The sequence below is a fragment of the Pithys albifrons genome, chromosome 3 (assembly GCF_047495875.1).
Source record: "Pithys albifrons albifrons isolate INPA30051 chromosome 3, PitAlb_v1, whole genome shotgun sequence".
In the NCBI taxonomy this organism is placed as follows: Eukaryota; Metazoa; Chordata; class Aves; order Passeriformes; family Thamnophilidae; genus Pithys; species Pithys albifrons.
In genome coordinates this window covers 14,981,329-15,002,342 of record NC_092460.1, presented here as the reverse complement: position 1 = coordinate 15,002,342, position 21,014 = coordinate 14,981,329, and the positions used below count along the sequence as shown (strand labels likewise).

Sequence of the window (21,014 nt, the reverse complement as noted above, 5' to 3'; positions counted from 1 at the left end):
GAGTCCAAGTTATTAGGAGCTGTCAGCAGCCGAGCGTTCAAGTGGAAGGATGGGAGAGGAGGAAGGAAGAGCCAAAGGGGCTGTAGCAGTGGTGGTGTCAGCTCAGTATTTATGAGGGGAATAAGCCTCTGGTGTTTTATGGCCCATAAGATGCTGTTTTCTCTGGGTCTGTTTGATTAGATAGGATTATCTCAAGGGCTTGAATGGCACATCATTGATTTCTGCTCACTTTCATGGGGACATTGAGCAGTCCTGATCTATACCCCCTAGTTCCAGAGTGCTGAGAGGGGACACAGTCACTGCTAGCCTGTGCCAGGAGGGGCTGTTTGGAAGGGTGCACCCCTTATTTAGCCTGACTCCAGTTCCCCTGCTCTCCTGTGCGGTGCCCTCTGATTTGAATGCTTTGGGGCGATCATTCGCTGTCTCCCAAAATCAAGAGCTGGTACAATGATTCTGTCTCCTTGATGTTTCAGTGAGAATTGGACAAGGGCAGGAGAGGAGACAGGAGAGGAATTTAGCAGCTCTGAGGGATGACCAAGAAGACCAAGGGGACATGGTTTCTAGCTGGTATAGCACTGTGGGAACAAGTCATGGTCAGAATCATGATGAGGTAGGGACCAGATTTAGGATTATCTGGCAGGTGATGGATTTTCCAGATTCCTGTGCTCAAACTATTCATTACCCATGTGGGAATCCTGTAAAAATCCTATCCCAGGTACCAAACCGTCAGAAACCCGTCCTTGTGGGTGTCAGGGTACTTTAGGTAAGGGCAGTGTGGTGCTGGCAGCAATGTCAAGCCTGACCAGAGAGAGACAAAGTATTTAAAGGCTGCAGCAGAGAGCAGGCTCCCTCATTTCCATGTTGTAGCTGCTGGCAGAATCCTGAAATGAGATGGTAAATTGCTTTTCTAGCTCTTGTCCATATAGATTGGATGCTGAGGTGTTACAGAACTGGCTTTTTCAACAGGGTTACAATCTTCTGGCCATGAGCAGAGCGGCATCTTTGTGCTGCAGAGACAGAGAGCAGGGCAGGAGAAAAGGGAGCGTAAGGACAGACTTTATCCTGGCCCATTAGACATGGGAGAAACCATCTTCAGCAGCATTGGAATCGATTGCTGTGAGGAGAATTGCAGAATATTTCGTGTTGTTTGGCACATGAGGTTGAAGGCAAGGACAGCAGGGAGATGTGGGGGCTTGAAGGGACTGGAGAGGGTTTGGATAGTGATCTTTATGGAAGGATCCTGCTTGTGTTTTGGTTTCTGCTTGCCTCAAGGCAGTCACCAGTGGGTGGGTTACTTCTGCCTCTTCCCCATGTATGGGGGACAGTGACTTGGGAGCAGAGGAGCATCCTGAGCTGGGAACCACCAGTGTGAACAGAGTCTGCAGGAGAGGCCGGTGTGAGCTGCCAGGGCTGGCAACACCTCTGGGTGTCTCTAGTGAAGTTCAGTGACTCTGTTCCACTTGGTGTCACAGAACGGAATAGCTTAACAAGCTTGGAGGCTCTAAAAGCACTGTCCTTGTTATCTGGTCTCCTCTGGAAGCAGAGCCAAGGAAGAGCTGGGGAAAAAGGAGCAGAGCACCCATAGCATGGCAGAGCAGGGATGTAGGTGGCAGAGGTCTCCTGGGATGGGGCTAAACTGGGGGTCTGTGGGCACAGGAGCTGGTGCAGGCAGATAGTTGTGATGCTTGAGTGCCATTTGGGGCCATGGAGTGAAGTATGGAGGAGAGGGGGGGCAGGACCACTCAGACCCTGGGGATAACTCTTCCCTTGGAAACTGCATTCCCTTTAACCTTCTGCTTTTGTTTTTTTTGGAAACCTTTTCTCCCCAGTTCTGTGAAACAGAGATGCTGTTTCTTGGTTGGGTTTTTTTGTTTTATTTTAATTCAGGGGAAGTGCTAGCATTCAGCTCCTGCTGGGAAAAAAAGTGCTGGAGCCCAGGGCCTGCTGGTCCCTGCTCGTGCTGTGCCCTGATTAGCAGCTTGTGCTGGAGCACATCAGCACAGGGGGCTGGGCTGCTGAGGAAGCAATGGAGAGAGGGAGGGGACCATGGAGATTTCAGTCCTCTCTTTGAGCAGCCTTTGCTGCCTGGTTTGGCAGTGCTGGCAGGGCATTGGGGCTGCACTGCATGCTGCTGGCTCTGCCATGTGTGCTGCCTGCCTGTGCCCTGCTGGTTTGCCTTGGCCTGACCTACCTTTCCCAGCTAGTTCTGCTGCCTGAGTTTCTTTAGCCTCTCTTCCTGTAATGGAGGCATGAACACAGGTTTCCCCTGCCCTCTGCCTGTCTCCCACATAGGCTGAGAAACTGGTTTCTTCCCTCAGGTAATGCTTGGGATGTTGCCCAGGCATTTCTCCTGATGGTGTTCAGAAGGTGGGGCTTGGATTAGACAGAGGGAAAAGAGTGGACAGATTGGGAACAAAGCTGAACCCTGCCAAACTCATTTCATGAAGGCCCTCGAGGTGCTATTGGCAATGTCCAGCCTGTCCTACCCCTTCGGCGTTGGCTGAGGAACATCCAGGACTTGCCACTGCAGTAGTAAAACCTCATCTTGGGCTCCCAGTCAACCAAAGCTGTTTTTTTCTTCCCTGAAGTCTGGAGGCAGTAAAAGCAACTGCCAGACTATTTCAGAGTTTGCAGTGTAAGCCCAGAGCTCCGATGGACACCAGGAAGCCTGCATCCCAGTCCTGCAAAAAAGTTCTGTCCTCAGGGCTTGAGATATTAATCTGTACAATCATTTACTCTCATCCACTGGGACTATTTGCTACTATTAGTGCTAAAATAGGTCCTGTGGCAACTATAGGCCACCTCCTCCTCACTCCCACTTCAATAATGAAACACTCCCTTCTCTCTCCATCCTGAAAAGTTTTAATCAAATAAACCTGGCACACATGCCCCTGAAAGGAGGATACTCTCTGTCAGCCAAAATCTGTGCCTGTTCCATTTTCTTCTGATTTAATTTTCCAGAGATTAAGATCCTGCTCATCTCCACTCTCAGTACTTGGCTGCCTCTGTTTTGTTGGTTGGTTTTACTCTGGTGGGTTTTTCCTTTCGCGGTGGCTTTGTTTTGCAAGCCCTAAAACCCCAAAGGCGCCAATTCCTGGGGATGCAGCGGGCTGTGAAATCGAGAGGGAGCTGTGCCTTCCCCCACCTGGCACCATCTCGCCTGCTTTTGCATTTCCCTCCTGGACTGGAGGTTGTTGTCTTCCTCCAAAGGGCTTTGGCATTGCTCCTGAAGAGCATTTCTGATGTGAATATTTTTTCCCATAGCGGGGGGCTGTCTCCTGGCTGCCCACTCCACTTGCTCTATAGAAGGTTGTCTGGCTTTGCTGCCATCTTTGGTTCAGCATCCACATGTTGCCTTAATGGCAGTAAAAGTTTCGCCCTCTTGTGCTAAAGACTCCAGAGTGAGTCCCTCATGCCTGTGTTCAGGTGGCTTTTGAATATCTCCAAGGAGAGAGGTCCCACAATCTCTGGGCAAACTCTACCAGTACTTGGTCACCCTCTCAAGTGGGAGGGAGTGTGTGTGTGTGGAGGGAGGAAATCAAGTGTTTCCTTATGCTTTGATGAGTCCTCTTGTGTTTCAGTTTGTGTCTGTTGCTTCTTGCCTGGGCAAGAATCTCTGGGCAGCACTGAGAGGAGCCTGGTTCTGTCTTCTTTACACCCTTCCTTCAGGTGTTTGTAGACTCTGCTAAGATCCCTCCTAGCCCTCTCTTCTCAAGGCTGAGCTGTCTCAGCCTCCTCAGTCTTGCCTTGCATGTGAGATGCTTCAGACCCTTAAACATCTTAGTGGTCCCTTTCTGGACTTTCTGCTGTAGTTCCCTATCTCCCTTGTACTGGGGATCCCAGACCTGGACCCAGCACTCCAGGGATCACCTCCCTTGATGTGCTGGCAGATCTTCCTTAGGCAGCCCTGGGTACCATTGGCTGTCTTTGCTGCAGGGGCACATTGCTGCCTCATTGTCAACTTGCTGTGTGCAAAGGCCCCCAGAACTGTCTTCTGCAAAGAAATGAGTAAAGGGTGTGTCTTTGAAAGCCTGTATTTAAGTCACTGCCACAGGTTGCCCAGAGAAGCTGTGGATCTCCTGTCCCTGGAAGTGTTCAAGGCCAGGTTGAATGAGGCTCTGAGCAACCTGGTTTATAGAGAGGTGTCCTTGTCCGTGGGTGGAGGTTGGAATGAGGTGATCTTTAAGGTCCCTTCCAATCCAAACCATTCTGTGATTCTATGATTAATGGTGGAATTAATAGATTCATACCCCTCCCTTCGGAGTGTGCCAGTGCTTGACTGTACCCTCTTCCCATTGGCTTGGTAGACTGAAGGGTTTTAGCTCCATAAAGCATGGGGCTGTTGGCCTTCGGCCTGGAGTTCCCTGTGTTCCCCAAGGTATGTTTGATGCAGGGAAAGCTGCCCATTTGGGGGATTATTCTGTGTTTGTGCCAATAGAAGGGAAGCACCCCTAAAGCTCACTCCCCTCACTGGCCTCTGAGTGCTGGTTTTTTTGTGAGGAGACTGAAACACCCAAATATTTCCAGTGCTCTTTGCAGGCTGTGCAGATGTCTGGGGTCAGTGGTGACAAATTATGTAGATTCCTCCCCCTTCCCTCTCTCCTTTCTCATTTCCATTATCTGCCTTTTGTAGAGGCTGTAATTTATTGCATTTTGCAACCTTGTAATTTATGGCTTTTTTATAATTCTTTCCAAGCTTTCAGAAGTAACAGCTCCATGTACCCCAGTGCATTTCATTGTCACACTTGAGGCTTTCCCACCTCCCCCTGCACTTCCACTCTTTCTTGTAACTTGCCTGTTTACTTGCTAAATTATTATTGTGCACTCAATAAAAATTGCATTTAAAAAGTGATAACTGAAATGACATTTAACATGGAAAGCACTTAAGCATAATTACACTATATGCATTGCATCATTTTGTGACAGTTAATAAAAAAATATCTGAACAGGGTTTTTTGTTGTTTGAGGCTGTAGAGAGTGAGTGCTGGCATTTCATCACTTCTAGACATGTGGTTTTTATTTTCACTGGAGGACTTTGTCCTGGGATTTTTCTGTCTCCTCCCCCCTTGATCATACCACAGGTATCCTCTATCTGATGCAGCAGCACAGGGTGAGGAAATTAGCCCTGGCATTCCTAAGAGGTTAAAAGTGGCACAGTGTGCTCAGAGTTTGATATGCCTTATTTCCAACTGGAAATTTTGGGAGAGTGAGTTTGAGTCAGTGACTTGAGCGGACTTGCTGCAGAGTTGCTTTTGTTGGCACCTGGGCTGTGGGAAGGGAGAAGGGAAGGAGGTGATAGCCCCTTGATTGTGGAGACTGGGGTAATGGTGTTGGCATAGCTTTGGCCCCAGGTTGAGCCCTACAGGGATTTCTTCTGAAGGAAGCTGCTGCTGGCTGTAGCTGAGAGCTAAACAGTTAATATCCTTGCTTTATACTGTCCAATGACTTCTACAGAAACAGGGGAAGTGTGCCAACCCCTCGTGACCCCGTAGCTCATATTCTCACTGATATGACTACTTGATTATTAGATTACCTGCAAATCACAGCTCCTTGACCATCTGCTGTGTGAAACTCCTCAGCTCAACCCCAGCATCTGTCCAGCCTGGCCATGCAGACTGTGCTGAATTCCTGAGCAGATCAGCCCAGCTTCCCAGGCACAGTTTCTTCTGCTGTGCTTTGTTCTGTCCTTTTGTTACCCACGTGCTGCAGAACTTGGGCATATGAAATGCTTCCGGAGTGATCCTCATACCTTGCCCTTCTTCCCTTCTCCAGAAAGTGAGCTGAGCCTGGTCAGTCAGTCATAAAGGGTGCAAACCAGCGCAGTAAATCAGGTCCTTTTCTCACATGGGGAACTGCAACTGGAGATGCAGATCAGACAGAGGTCTTGCATAACCAGGTTAGTCTCCCCTGCAGGAACTGTGGCCTCCTTCTTCTGGGAGCCCTGAGATGCTTGGAAAAGGGGTGAGGGCTGGTGGACCTCTTTATGCACCTTAAGCAACGTGAAAATACAAGAACAGGGACCCTGAGGATCAGGGCACAGGAAAATCTGAAAAAGCATTTGAGATCTAGTGAACAGATGACAGGAGCCACAGTGCTTGACATTTCCAGGCTGTGTGTGAGGAATTTTTGGAGCAAGCCAAGATAGACGGTACGTGTTTTCTGCAATTTGGAGAAGGGATCTTCAGGAAGCAGTCTGTGGCAGGTTTGAATACTGGTCAATGAATTGGAAGGGTAGTAGGCACGTGGAAATACGAGAGGGGTAGGAGAAAATGGGAGCAAGCCTTTATTTAAAACAGGAGGGGAGGGGGGGAAAAAACCCACCAGTGAGGACATTAGTGTCCATGAGCAAACTCCCCAGGGAGTCTAGAAACATCCTGTTGCTTTCCTGTTGTGGTGTTGTGACTTGCCCTTCAAGTTAATAAACCGTTAATCACTTTATGGGTCATTTAATTCAAAATATTCACCAAAGCATTTTAAGGTTCAGATAAAGGAGGTTTGTGAGCTCAGACATTTTTTCCTCCTTCTTCAAAAGCACACAACTAGAAACCATGCAGAGGTCGTAATAACTAATATAGCTTGGAAAGGAATCTCCTGGGGAGATCACTCTATGCTTTTTCAAGGGGGGAAAGGCATTTCTAGTTACTCTTTTTTTTTTCCTATGATTTTCCTGAGTTGAGCTTAACAAAAAAAAATTTGTTGATAAAATCCTCATCTTCTTGACAATCACGCCCATCTGGGAACTACTTGGTGTTATCTTGGCTTAATTCATTAGTAAGAATAAAAAAAGACATTAAAAATGGACATCTCTATTGAGAGCACTTAATTCTTTGCAACAAGAGTCAATTATGTCCTATTGAGTAAGCCCCATGCAGAACCACTTACTTGTGAAATTCCTCAGCCTGATACCTGGGAAAATAAAGTGGAAGGAGGGCAGAACCCTCCACTTGCAGATGTGCAAAATGCCTGCTTGCTATGGACTTGTCTATCTCCTGAGCAGGGGGATGGGTTGCAGGGGCTGGTGATGTGGAGGTCTGTGATCTGCAGCCTGGGTCTGTCACAGAGAGGGAGGGGAGCTGTTCTCCCGTGAGCTCAGCAAGTGGCTGGCAGCTCTTTTGATGGTTTTATGGCCCTGAGTTTGCTTCCCTCCCCAATTCCCCTTGTACTTCACAACAGCTCTGCAGCTCCTGGGGTAATGGGGCTGAATCCTCCTGCAGTGCGTGGTGGAGGATGTTCCTGTGCTGTGCACACTCTACTCTCTCAGGAGGAAACGCTGGGAGTTGGTTTGTTTTGCTTCTGGTAGGGGGCTGTATCAGACCCCTGTGAGGTGACTGCACATTCCCTGACTGCCTGTGCAGGTGCTCAGGGTGAGCCCCTCACCATGGGGTCTGGGTGCCTTGCTCAGGTGTGGAGCTGAGCGTGGGTTTGGTATTGAGAACTGCTCTCTGTGTATAAGACCACCTATTTTGGTCCATGGGATGTTGTTGAGTTTCTTATTTCAGGGAGAATGAATTCCAGCAGTCCTGTTGCCTGCATTGCCCAGGAGATGGGGTATAGGTCCCTCCTGGCAGTGTGAGCTGTGGCACCTGGTGTGCCAGAAACATGTCATCAATCACTCGGGGCAGGGGGTTTTCTGATGCTGTTGGTAGTTCTGGTAAGTTGGATGAGGAGACATATACAATAGGAAAGGGAATGGCACTAAAAGGAGAAGCAAATTGTGAAGCCAGTTTCCTGCTACACTTTTTGTAGCTGAAATTTAGTGATACTTCAAGATGTATATTGATTGTCCAAACACACACAGATATATGTGGTCTATATAATCATGTAAGTTTTATTTATGGCACAAACCCAAGTCAGCACTATTATTTATGAATATAATTGCAAATCCACTTTTCTATTATGTGATCAACCAAACTGCACTGCAAAGCAGCCTTGGGGGTTGCCCAGCCTGGAGTGAAGTGACACGTTTGAGGGCTGTGGGAGTGAGCAGGGTACTGCTGCCACACTGTGGGGCTCCATCCATGATGTGCTGGGCTCGGGAGAATAAGCTATAGAATACACCCATAACATTCAGAACATGAGGCAGAATTCTGCAGCCTCCAGAAAAGATAGTTTTCTTTTTAGAACTCACACCCTAGTTTTAGGAGGGAAGTTATAAAGTGGCATTAAAAAGCACCTGCTGCATCACCATCACATCTCACCATTTGAGTTTAAATGTCTCATCTGAAAAGGTTCCCAACCAGGTTTCCTTTCAAGCAATTGAGGCTGCTTGGGTTTCAGCTTTTGCTGCTGCTGTTTAGAGCAATGCTAATTAACATTCTGGGCAAAGGAGCAGGGAAGGGAAATGCTTATGATTTGTAAATGCCACTTTGCTCTTCTGGCACTGTCCCTCAGGAGAGAGAATTTTTTTCTGTCTTATTCTTGTCTTCCCCTCCACAGTCTTGGAGTAAAGCTGATGGTTGGGCACATATTTTGCTTTAAGCATATGCATAACTTTCCACTGTGTGTACCTGTGTAATGGTGGGTGAATCTGTATGGATGTGAGGGGACCTGTGTGCGTGCAGAGCACGGACGTGCTGCTCGGAGTGTACAGGAGCCCGTGGCTGCTGCGTGTGAGCCTTTTCCAAAGGAAGAGGCATGTGACAGGCTTGTCCGTGCTACAAGTTCCCCTCTTCCCTTGATGATAAGCTACGAGGAAATGGGGATGAAATCAGAAATTGGCAACATGCTGTCAGGAGGGATTAATTTCTGTCCCTGATTAACTTTATGCTGGAACAGCAGGAGACTAATGCTTCACCATACACGCTGCCTGATGCAACCTTTTCTTACTCCAAGTGCATACGGATCCATCCCTGGTCCTGCGTTACCCTTGTATTTTCTCACATGTGGCAGGGCTGTTGCTCTGGATGCATAATGACAGGTCCCATACATGTTTTCTAATGCTGATGGAAAGTACTGAAAAAAATCTGCCATTGCTTTGTGGGGTCTGGCTTGAGCCCTTGCAAGAGTTTTGTTTCTGCGTGTAGACGCTTTAATGTGACGGTCAGTCCCTAGAGATTCTTGGTGGAATATTAATATTCTCCACTCCTGTGCTACCTTTCCTCTGAGGATTCCACAACACTTTGCAAAAATTAACGATAAATTCTTTCAAAGTGGGAGGTCAGTGAGACCATGCAGACACAGGAAGGTGATTTGCCAACAGTCACGCAGGCAGCTCAGTGCTGTGCCTGTGGCAAAGGGGGAATACAGACTGAGTCCCCTCTCTCAGCCATGAGTGCCAGACAATTGCTCCCTGCCTGAAGCTTAATTAAGATCATGGCTGTCATAGGGAGAGTGCAGGTGTGGAGCCCAAATAGCGCTTTGTGCCTACAGCCAGTGCTGAGGCAGAGCTGTGTGGGGAGCTGTGCCTGTACAGACAGATGGGTCTGGAGCTCGGCCTGTGTTTGTGAGTGTGTGCTTGTGTGCAGGGGGAAGGGGCTGGGACTAGAGCCCTCAAGTATTGGGAAGGAACTGGAGGAGAGGACAAGGCAAGTGGGGATTCAAGGGTGTCCGTAGATGTGTGTGATGGTGGTTGAGCAGATCTGAGTGAGTACTTCTGGCTGCTCTGGGAGTTCTGGCTCCCCTGGCCCAGCTCTGGCTTTCACACTGTGGGTGCTTCCTGCACCCTGTTATTTCTGGGGATTGAGTTCTTCCCCACTGTGGGACAGCTCTCCTGCAATCTTTGCAGTGTACGTAGGCAGAGTTTGTTGGCCAGTAGGAGTGATGCCAGGATTGCAGAGCATTGTGCTAACTCCTCTTGGGCCATATGGACAGCAGAAAGTCACAACCCCTGTATCCAGGGTTTGCAGAATCTGGTATGTCTGGCCCCATATGGGAAAGAAACAGCCTGCTCTGTGTTCCCTGCCCTGAACCGGTAACAACTCTCAGCGAGTCACATCAGTTTTATGGATCAGCTGTATCTGCCTCAGTCTCTCCTGTTGAGGATCACCTTTCCAAGGGCTGAAGCTGACTTGCTCTGGCTTCCTCTGACCAGGGAATAAAGTAATGACTTTCTCACAGGCTGACCTTTTAGTGCCTAAAGAGCCTCCAGGAGAGCCAGAGAGGGACTTTGGACAACAGCATGGAGTGACAGGACAAGAGGGAATGCCTTTAAACTGACAGAGGACAGGGTTACATTAGATAATAGGAAGAAATTCTTCCCTGGGAGGGTGGTGGGGCCCTGACACAGGTTGCCCAGAGAACCTGTGGGTGCCCCATCCTTGGAAGTGTTCAAGGCTGGGATGGATGGGGCTTGGAGCAACCTGGTCTAGTGGACCGTGTCCCTGCCCATGGCAGGGGCTGGAATGAGATGGGCTTTAAGTCCCTTCCAACCCAAACCATGCTGTGATTCTATGAAAACACTGGAGGACATCAGCCAGGGAAGCCTGGGGTCTCCATCACCAGTGGATTAGAGCAGGGCTTGTGAACAGCAAAGGTTAGGTGGGCCCTCAGTGAGCCAGAGGGGATGGGTTGGACAAGTGGGTCTCTTCCATCTTTGTTTTCATTGAGCCTATGCCTTTGCAGAAGTGCTTCCATTGCTTGAGATTAGGGAGAAAAGCTTGTAAATGTGAATCCCTAAAGTGCAGAGAAAGCCCCACATCAGAAGGTAAATCAAGAGAAATGCAAAGTTGCTGTTTCTGAAAGTTCAATTTCTTTAAAATAGATCATTACTCTGCAGAAAACTGTGGGGGTAAATGTTGACAGTGCTGACTTATGCTGGCCTAGATTTCAATTGCTTTAGCTCTAATAAGAGATTTAGTTTAAATCCATGTCAGTGAAGTTATCCCAAATTTGCATCACTGCAGCTGAGAGCTGAATTTGGGCAGTGGTAGCCATCAGTAAAAATAAAAGGCAGTGTGAGGTAATTGTTACTCTTTTTCTGTTGTTGTTGTTAAAAGGAAACCTACAAAATACATCTGGGAGCTTTAGCGTTAGAGGCTGCACAGCACAGCCTTTTTCCACAGCCCTTCCTACAAGAAGCAGCAGCTTTTCTGGCAGAGAAGATAAAGTTGTTTTGGGAAAGAGGTCTGGTTATTTACGTAAAGTCAAGTCTTTGAGGATCTGAGAGTCTTGCCTGGCTCAGTGCAGAGCGAGTAGGGGAGCTGTGCATGCTTGGGCTACACTCACAGGGAATGGGGAACAGCCTTTGCCCACCTGCAGCAGCCCTGCCCCAGGCTCTGCTGCTGCCAGGGGGCTTTGGCAGAAGAGCCTGGTGAAATACTTTCCACGTCTCATAGCAGTAGTGGTCCCTTCCTCATCCTCCTCACTGCCAGGGAAATGGAGTCCAGTGGGATCCCATTTTGAGTCTGTATGAGCTTTTGTAATTTCAGTGTCCTAAACATTTAGCCTTGGTAAACAAGCAGCACGATAAAAGAAAATAGTTTTAAGCTGCCCAGCAGCTGTGCAAAAGGCAGAACTGCAGCCACACAGTGCAGGAGGGATCTGAGAAGCAGAGGTGTTTCTTGCTTTATCTTTCCCTAACAATTTCCAGCATCATCATCTCCTGTTCATTTCATTCACATGCTCTCTGAAGCCGTCAGTCACAACATGGTGTCTCCCTCCCTGGACTTCCTGCTCCAAAATCTGTCCTCCGAACCTTCCTCCCAACCTCTGTGTTTGTCCTGGTGGGTCCATGGTGGCACTTCTGCAGGGCATGGGCCTGTCTACCCGGGGAAACACTTTAACTACTTCTGGTCAAACTGAGGATCCATTACATAATTGATTTAAATACATACTTATAGGTAAATCAGAGAGAAATTGAGTTATTTTCAACCAATATAAATCAAGCATGTGTTTCTGAAAGAGCTTCACATCTAAGGATTTGCACAGCCGTATCAATGCACCTTCTGATCTGGGGACAACCCATTATGATCCATCACATGGGGATGCTGATTCTGGTATGGGTTGGGTTGGAAGGGACCATCTTGTTCCAACCCCCTGCCATAGGCAGGAACACCGTCCACTAGCCCAGGTTGTTCCAAGTCCCATCCAACCTGGCCTTGGACACTGCCAGGGATGGGGCAGCCACAGCTCCTCTGGGCAACCTGTACCAGGGCCCCACCACCATCTGAGTAAAGAATTTCTTCATAATACCCAACCTGAAATCAGCAAAATAGAACATCTTTTGCTGTGACAGCATCTCCCCTAGGATGCACCCAGGGTATTCTAGGTGCAATTGTAATGCTGTTGTTCTGAAGTAGGTGTGTTCTGTGTAGACATAACTTAATCAAACTGATTAACTCTCTAGCATATATCCTGAAGAAAAGTAGATGAGGTACACTTAAAAATACTGTGTTTTCCTTACAAAAGCTGTTCTTATATCCTATATAACCAAGAGAGCAGCCAGAGTCAAGGATCCAGCTTGGTGGGTTTTGTTTGTTTCTGTTTTACTGTACAAGCTTGCATTTTTAGAGATTATGTGATCTCTGAATGTGTTTGGGTGTTTGTCTGAGAAGCCATAGCTGTTCTCTCTCTCTCATACATTACCACAGGGGCTCTGGTGGGCTTGTGCCCTGACCTGGCAGCAAGACCCACTTCATCCAAGTGGCTGTGAGTGTGCAGAGGAGTGCCTGGGCAGCTTTTCCAGCCTGGTTGAGGCCTTCTGTTTTCAACTCTGCAGTGATTTATTTTTACAGCACTTTATCTGAAAAGAGAAGACTGAGTTTGAAGTTGTGTGGTGCTGAATTTCCTTGCAGAAGATTCACTCTGTGCAAACACGCAGGCAGGTCTGTTGCTCTGAGAGCTTCCTGTACAAGGGTTTGGGCTGATGAAAACTAAAAGCAGCTTTCCAGGCCAGGAGAGGTTTTCTATAATCCAGGCTAACTGTGTGTAGCCCTTTATCCCTGTCTAGTTGCTAAATTATGTATAGCAGTCTCGAGTCTGCTGCGGGGCTGGCAGAGCTGAAGTCTCAGATGTAGAGGCTGGTGATTCTGGGCTGAGAGATCAGAAGTCCAGCCAGTGCCACAGAGGATGGTGGATGTGGCTGCCAAGGCATGACAGGGAGCACTGGAACAGTTCCACCTCTCCATCCCTAGTGGTGTGGGGTGCCTTTCTCTCTTCCCTCACATCCTCTGTGGTACTGCTGGCTTTTAGCAGGCTCTTTAGTGAACTGGGGAGACCTTAGTTCTATGGTTTGTTTGCTTCAATTATAGCTGACCATCCCTGAGGAGCAACGAAACTGCACATTTCCCTGTCCTGCTTCTATGGGAGAGCTGTGAAGAGCTGCTCCAGAGGGTGCTGGCTTTTTACTGGGGGCAGGTGGAAGGATGGAGCACAGCAGGGAAATGGCACAGTGCAAGGGGAGAGGGAGATGGGCTTAGGAAATGTCAAGCTGTTCACCTCCTGCACACTGGAGCACGTCTGCAGGCTGCAGGGGCCAGGGCAGACCTGGGGGCACAGGGCAGGTTGGGCTCTGTGGGAGACGCTGCCCATGCTGCTCCCAACGGGGCAGCCTGGCAGGTGCCTGAGCTGGGGCTGAGCTCACAGATCTGTCCTTGGGGCTGGTGGTGTCTGGAGCACCAGCTCTGGGAGCTGCTGTGGGGTAGATTTGCAAAGCCCTCTCTGAACTATGGCACCAGTGCTCACCTGCAGCTGCTTTCATTTGCCTTCCCCCCTCCCTTGACAGGGAGAACTCGGATCTAGCGACTTCCCGGCTGCTTCACCAGGAAGCCATCCCCGCGCCCGGGGCGGGTGTCCATCCCCGCCGTCCCTGCAGTGGTGTGTGATCGCTCCGCTCACGGAGGCGCGGGCAGCGCTGCCTGTCCTGGCGGGCTGTCAGCGAGGCCGCTATCGCACTTATCACTGCCTGCTTGATTATCCCTGACGCTGCGCCGGGGCTGACATCCTCCTAATGTAATACAGACACCACAATGATTACCATCATCGCAAGAACTATAAGCACCAGACGATGAAATTTAACAACAGTAGGTGCAGCAGGGATGAGGGGCGAGATAGGAATCGTGCTGTCTCTGCTCTCTGCCTATGGCCCCAATCAGTCTCCATCTTTCAACAGGATCTCTGGGGTTTGACACTCCTTTTCCTCCCTGTTACCCAGTCACAGAACTTCATGCTCAGCCTGGACCATCTCATGATGCTCTTGCTGGTCGTTTATATTACTGGGCAATTCTCCTCTAGGCTGCCTCTTCACCAGATGGGTCTGCTCTGTGTACAGAGGGCATGAGCAAGTCCACTCAAGGGTTCTCCCCATTCCTCTTCACTCATACTCTGAGCCACGGGGAAAGGGCAGGATCCCACTGTAGGTGAGATGAGAATTCAGTGGGGCCAGACTCATGGTTGTCAGGGTGGAGATCAACAGATCCTAAAGCCCCTAAAAGCACTAGATGAGCATCTGAACCAGCAGCGCCTCTAAGGGCAGGTATCCTGCTGCAGTAGTGGTTGTACCAACTAATTCCCTTTGCAGAGGCCATATCTGGGTCTCTGTACAAAGCTGAACCTGGGCACAGGCCTAGCTGCAGGAGCTTGAAGGATACCCCTGAACAGAGACCTTCCCTGCCATGTAACAATGCCAGGTTGGAAACCACTTGTTTTCCTGTTTGCTGGCCTTTGTGGGGTATGTTATGGCACAGTCCCATTTCTGGGGCATGAGGGCTTATATCAGGTATGCACAGCTGTTGTACCTGCAGAGTTATGGTTTGGTCTTTGGCCTCCCTCCCTGGGAGCAACCTGACTTTAAGGTGGGATGCTCTGGGAGCAGCAAGGCAGACACTCTGTTGCTGCACGTAGTACTTTGCTTCTTTGCAAACATGCCAGGTTTGCTGTGTGATTAAATGTCGCTGTTTAGACTGCAGCTGTCCAAACCTGGTATATTGGATTCATACAGGGGTGGGGAGAAAAATTTAATTTCTGGAAGATGACTGTTACCCAGAATCAGATGCCTTTCCAGCAGGAGCTGGAGCACCATACCTCCTTGGCCCTGAACACACCCCAGCTGGGATTTGAGCTAGGGGTGCAGCTGTATCCTGGCCCAGAGGGGTGGAGAGCTGCTGGGGTTACCAGCTGCCATGTTAGGGGGCAACTTTTTGGTTGCTGTTGTTCTTGAGTGAGGTGAAGGGGGAATCTTGGCAGGGAGGTGATGCTGTGTGAGCACCATGGAGTGCTGCCCTCTGATTTGGGGTGGGGGCTGCTTCTTGGGGGATGTGAAATGGAGCTGGGGGGAGGGAGAATGAAGGGGGTGGTGTCTGTTTTGGATTTCAGGTGTACCGCAACATCCCAGCCCTCTCATCAGTGTTCTCCCTCATGTCCTGGCTAAAGAGGCTGAGGACAGTTGGCAGGGGAGGCCAATGCACATAGAGGACAGCAAGGCTGAGGGGACAGTTTTTACTTTCTAGTGGTTCCCAAAGGCTTCTTTATGTTTTATTGTCAGATACCCTGACCAATGGGAGGTGTTGGGTCCTCTTGTGGCAGCTCATCAAGTGGTGATTTCTGCACTTGAGGGAGTATTTCTGCACCTGTTTCCTTCTCAGCCTGCCAAGTTTCATGGTGCTGGGTGTGCTCATAGGAAACTGGGGAGAGGGAAATGCTTTCTCTTGAACCTTGACAGCTCCCTGGATATATAGGCACAGAGGGAATTAATGGCAGAGATGAGCATCATTTGTTGTGCATTAGGAACAAGGCAAACAAGTGAATTTAGAGAATGGATGTTCTAAGGCAGTATCAGATCTGCCTCCTGTACAGGTGCTGCTGGGAACATATGTTGGCAATTGCTTGTGTTACCAGCTCTGCTTTTTAGTGAGGCCACTTAGCACTTCTGGGCTGGTTTAGAATCATCCTCGTGGTTGTTTGTAATTGCACTATGCTTAGGAATATTTGGGATTAAACTTTTCATGTTGCAGGTTCTCTTGAACTGTTTGATTTTTCTCCCCCCACCTGCCACTGTTTGGATTTGGGTTTTTTTTCATTTGTTTTTATTTTTCTGTTTCAGCTCTGAACTTTCTGTTGTTTTGCCAGTGTTAATATTCCCCCACCCTCTATTGCCCCTTCCTAGTTCACTCTCAGCAAACCACTGCTGGACTCCTTTCTGCTGCCATTGCTCAATCTTCTGCTACTGCATCCAGTTTCAGCCCTTCCCAGACTTTTTATTGAGACTTGCAGTTTATAATTTGGTCTCAGTCTCCGTCCCCTGAGTACAGCAGCTTCCCGCTCTGTGCTGCCTGAGGGTTAATACCTCTACTTGGAATTCAGGGGCTCTGTGCAGCCCTTCTCCTGTCCAATAACTTCAGGTTTGCCAGTCACACTGAGCAGGGCTAAAACAAGGGTGTTGCTTCTTGTTTCAGCGTGGCTGTAGCAGTGCAGGATTAGACTTTGCTCTCATGTTCCTGCATTGCCACCCACCTGCCTTGTGTGTTGGAGGGGCTGTGAGGGGTTGGGGCCTGTTCCTTAAGGGATTACAAAATAAAACCCAGTCTACTAAGAGCACACAGCCTGCACCCCCGTCTGCCCAAGGGTGCTGGCACAGCTGGGTGTGAGGGGGCATCCATGGAATCAGAAGCAGCGATTCCTTGACTCCGAGGTCACCACTGTTGAAAATTTCAAGCCCAGGTCCCAGAGCACTGGATCACAGGAGAATTTCAATGAGAATGGTTTCTAATCTGGACAAAACTAAGGGCTTTTGCCATCACTGAGGAAAGTTCTGGATGTCTTGGGCCAGAAAAGACTGTTCAGTTCAGCTCAAATTAAGACCCAATATGGAAAATGTCACCTTAGATAAAACCTGGCCATGTTCTGAACAACCCAAAGCAAAACGCTACAGTGGAGAGCGTGAAGTTCTCTGAATTGCCTGGAGCACTGGAGCCCTACAATTCATTCCCCTGCCTGTCTGGGACGTTCTCATGCACGTATGGTCACTGTTAATTTGTCTTCGATTGTTCTAATTAATGCCGAGGAACTGTTCAGCCAAGAAGACTGCAGATCTCTGCTGCTGCAGAGACAGCTGGAGCAACAGCTCCTGGTTTCTTTTTCTGTTCTGTCCTCCCTTGTGGACAGGCACCATTTCTGTCCATAACCCATAGGAGCCCATTTTCTGTTTCATAATAGGAAAATACTAACGTCAGGACTCTCTCTGTACCCAAAGCTTTCTCCTTGAAGATTGCTCCTCTTTGCTTTCCTAATTGCTGCTGCTCAGCTGGAGGTATCCTGCGTCTTCCAAGCACATGACTCTGTTATGCTGTTACTTACTAAAGGGGGAAAAAGGAATATGAGACAGTATTGCTTTGTATCAAGCATCCCTTGCTTCAACCCTTTCTGTGCCGTTGTGGGGTGTTTTTACCTAGAGCAAGGTGTTTCTCTACTGGCTTTTTGATGTGAAACTCAGAGTATGGTGGAGCTCTGAAGTGAAGAATATCTAGAAATTGTGTCTTGAGCTGCAGCAAGAGTAATGTGACCAGCAGGTCAAGGGAGGTGATTCTCCCCCTCACATATGGTGAGACCTCATCTGGAGTGCTCTGTCCAGCTCTGGAGCCCTCAGCATAAGGAGAATATGAACCTGTTGGAGCAGGTCCAGAGGAGGGTGAAAAAGACCAGCAGTTACAGGCAGAGTCTTTCACTTGTAATGAAGCTCCAGCAAAGAGGGAGTTTTGTCTTATGAGAAAGTGTGGTTCAGCTCTCAGGGATCATGTAAGCTTGGGTAGGTGCCAGACATGCTTAGCATGGAATTTGCAGTTAAGCGTGGAGTCAGCTACCTCCTTGGGGAGGTCCAGCTCTCCTTGGAGGGTTTTTTGCTCCCAAATGTCTTCATGTCTGGAGTTGCAGGTATTTGCACATAGCCCAAGGATACAGAGGAAAGCAGAATCCTACTTGCTTTGTAGTTTCCTTCATGTACTTGACTAAGAAAATATAAAGCATGAAAGATTTTTTTTTTGCCTAATCTCAAATGATTGCATTAAGCTCTTCCCTTTGACCCTGTGTTGGCTGCACCTGAGTTTGCAGAAACGTGGACTTAACAAGTCACAAAATTATCTCAGGAGGTGGCTGAGAGGTTTGTGGTTGTGATGTCTTGTGGTGGAACTGATTGCTTCTAGTTGGGGCAGTGCTCATGCCAATAGCACTTCCCTTAGGCATTGTCCCCTTCACTTCTCTGATGTGGCTTGGAAGGGCAAGCCTGTGGGTCACTGTTGCTGTTTTGTGTGCAAACATTCAAATCCAGGTAATTACATCTGGCCTGCAGGATAATCCTGGTATAGATTTGTGCCTCTCTCCACCACAGTCTGGCTGAGTCCTGGACTGGTTGCAGAAATCCTCATTTCCTGAGGATGCCAAGTTACTGTAGCTTGTTTAGAGATGTGGGTTTTGTCCTAATTCATGTGATCCTCCTTGCTCCCATTCCTGCAGCAGTTGTACCAGGCAACAACCCCGTGGGCAGCACACAGAGGGCTGGGGGCAGGAGGGCAGTTGGGCTTGTACATGCCAGGTTCAGCTGGTGGCTTTGGGGAAGCAGCCAGTGGGATTTAGGGATGTGTTTGGGTGAGGGAGAGCACAGCAGGGAGCATGGTGGCTCTGCCTGTGCTGCAGGACTGGCTCAGCAGAGGCGGGGATTGGGCAGTGCTGTGGGCAGCTTAGCTTTTGAGTGAGAGGGTGGGATGCTCATCGCTTCAAGCATGAAGGCAGGCGGCTCTAAAGCCAGTGGTGTGGGTAGCAGGTCGAATGCATTTCTTTTTTCCAGTTGCAAAGCTTTTCTTCCTTTGCTCCCCTCACTTCCAAAGCTTATATTATTACCTAATCCACATTCTCTTTTAGAAGATCAGCTTTTCTGCGGGAAGACTGCAGTACTTCTCTGTAATATTGACTATCTTTCTTTCTCTTGCTTCCCTTCTTAGATCTACAATGAGAATAGAAACCTGTTTGAAGTCAAGGAGAACGTGCCCAGGAAATTGGTGGAGAAGGTTGCAGGGGACATTGAGAGCCTCTTGGCCAAGAAAGTCCGTGCTCTAAAGGTAAGGAGATGGGCCTGTGTGCCAGTGCTTTGTTGGAGATGTTTGGTTTAAGGAAGAGGCTGGATGCTGATGTAGCAATGTGATCTCAGCTTCAAAGTGATCTCTATGGTTGTGGCCCTTTCTGGGAACTGCATCCTGCTGCTGGACAGATTTATATGGAGTATGTGAGGCTCTACTATAGGTATCTTCTTGCCTTTTATCTCCTCCCTCAGTCATGCAAACACTTGAAGGTGCTGCCACAAGAATAAAAGTGACAGCCAAGCCCAGCAGCAGAGTTGACCCAGTCATTTAACTGGGGGTGTACTGGGAGCAAAGGTACTGCAGTGTCCCTGCAATAACTCATGGAAGTTTCAGACAAGTGGGGTCTTTCCTGCTTAGGAGAGGATGCACTGAAGTGTTTGTGTTGTGTCTGGTACTTGAGTCCTGTCACTTGACTGCACGTGTGGGTTGGCCCCATGGGTGTCTGCATACATTTCCAATTTATTGTCCTATTTTGTAACACTCCTTTTAAAATGAACTCATTTTATCTGTAGTGGAGCAAGGTGACCTGATCATGGTGCTGGCTCAGTAAAACCTGGCGGTGGCTGTAAGAAGGCAGCAGCCAGGGCCATGCTCTGCTCCAGCATTCTCTGCTTCTGGTGAAGAGACAGCTAATTGCTATCTTGGAGAGATGGAGAACCCTCTCCACTGCAGAGGGATATGGGTACTTCATCTCCAGGAGCTGAGGTGTCCTCTCAAAAACATGATTGTATTGAGTGGCATGAAATTGTGCAATGGGCACCTGGCAGTGTGGCCAACAGGATACAGGCTGTAGCTCGATTTGCTGAAAGGGCATCTGCAGGGTGATGGGGAGGGCTTGGAGCAGATAACATAGCTGTTGTGTTCATATAGGGGCTGTAGCCAAAAAGTCTTGGTCATCCTTCAACTGATAGGCAGGAATGGGAGGATGGGAGAAAGTGCTGTGATGAGGGAAGGGGTTTTGCAGTAACTGAGGTGTAACTAAGGCTGCAAGAGTTGGGAAATGTCCTATCTCAATGGCTGGGTAAGAAGTAGCTCAGAAAAGAAATCTGGGTGAAGAATGTTGCTTATTCAATTCTTAACTTTGGGGAGTGAAGAATGATCCTACTTGGGAGACATACACTAAGTGTTTTAGCTTGAACAGAGGGAGCTGAAGAGGGACTAAATAGGTGGACACTGACAGGACTGCGTTTGGGATTGTGGAAGTGAAAACCAGGGAGATCAGTCTTTTTCTTAGCATGAACTCACATCCTTCTGTTCATATTGTTCGTGTGCATGCTTCAGCATTTATCATAATAAATGTTCCAGAGATATGCAGCACCTCTGGATGCTGGAGGAAGACACAGGTGACAGAAGTTAGCTGCAAACTTGATACACACATGGACAACACATGGCTCCTGTGGGTTGTGCAGGGTAAAAACCCAGAGTTACACATCAAGACTGTGCTGGTGGTTCCACTGTGACATTTGAATTGCAGCTCATCAGTCACTCTGTTTCTCCTTGCCCTTTGCTCTGAGTCACACAGACTTGAGGGTTTGTGCATCTGCTGGTGGTGGATCAAGGACTGAACTGTGTCCGTGGTGCAAATAACCTTGTTTGTTTTCTGATCTGCCTTCCTGTTTTGGGGCAGGACTGGCTGGTGTGCTGTGAGGGGCTCTCCTTGAGCTGGACCTGACACAGGAGTGATTCTGGCAGTGCTGGTTAGAAAACAGCACTTGGTGCTGCCTTACAGTGGGAACAATGATCCATTGACCTGATTTAGTCCTTTCAAGAGGACTCCTTCAGAGCAGCTCTTGAATGGAGCAGTCTTTTACATCCAGCTTCCATGTGAATTCTTGATGTTTTGGATTGGTGCTACTGGCAACAAAATCTAGAAACAAGGAAGTTGATGGAGGAAGAGAAATTGATTCTTCTGAATTGCTACCATGTTGTGCTAAGCTCCTTTGAAGCAGTGGGGCTCCTGCAGCTCCTTCCACTCTCTTGCCTGTGTTTTCTTCTGTCTCAACTCTCTCC

At 48.6% G+C, this 21,014-nt stretch overlaps 1 protein-coding gene across 3 annotated transcripts in view; it reads left to right on the top strand.

Moving 5' to 3' along the window:
- Positions 1-21,014, top strand: part of CACNA2D2 (calcium voltage-gated channel auxiliary subunit alpha2delta 2) — a 212,706-nt gene that overhangs the window by 63,250 nt on the left and 128,442 nt on the right. For all 3 annotated transcript variants that reach the window (XM_071550576.1, XM_071550575.1, XM_071550574.1), the window contains exon 3: positions 18,867-18,983. In XM_071550576.1, the coding sequence (XP_071406677.1) occupies positions 18,867-18,983 (117 nt within the window). The remainder of the gene's footprint in view (positions 1-18,866; positions 18,984-21,014) is intronic.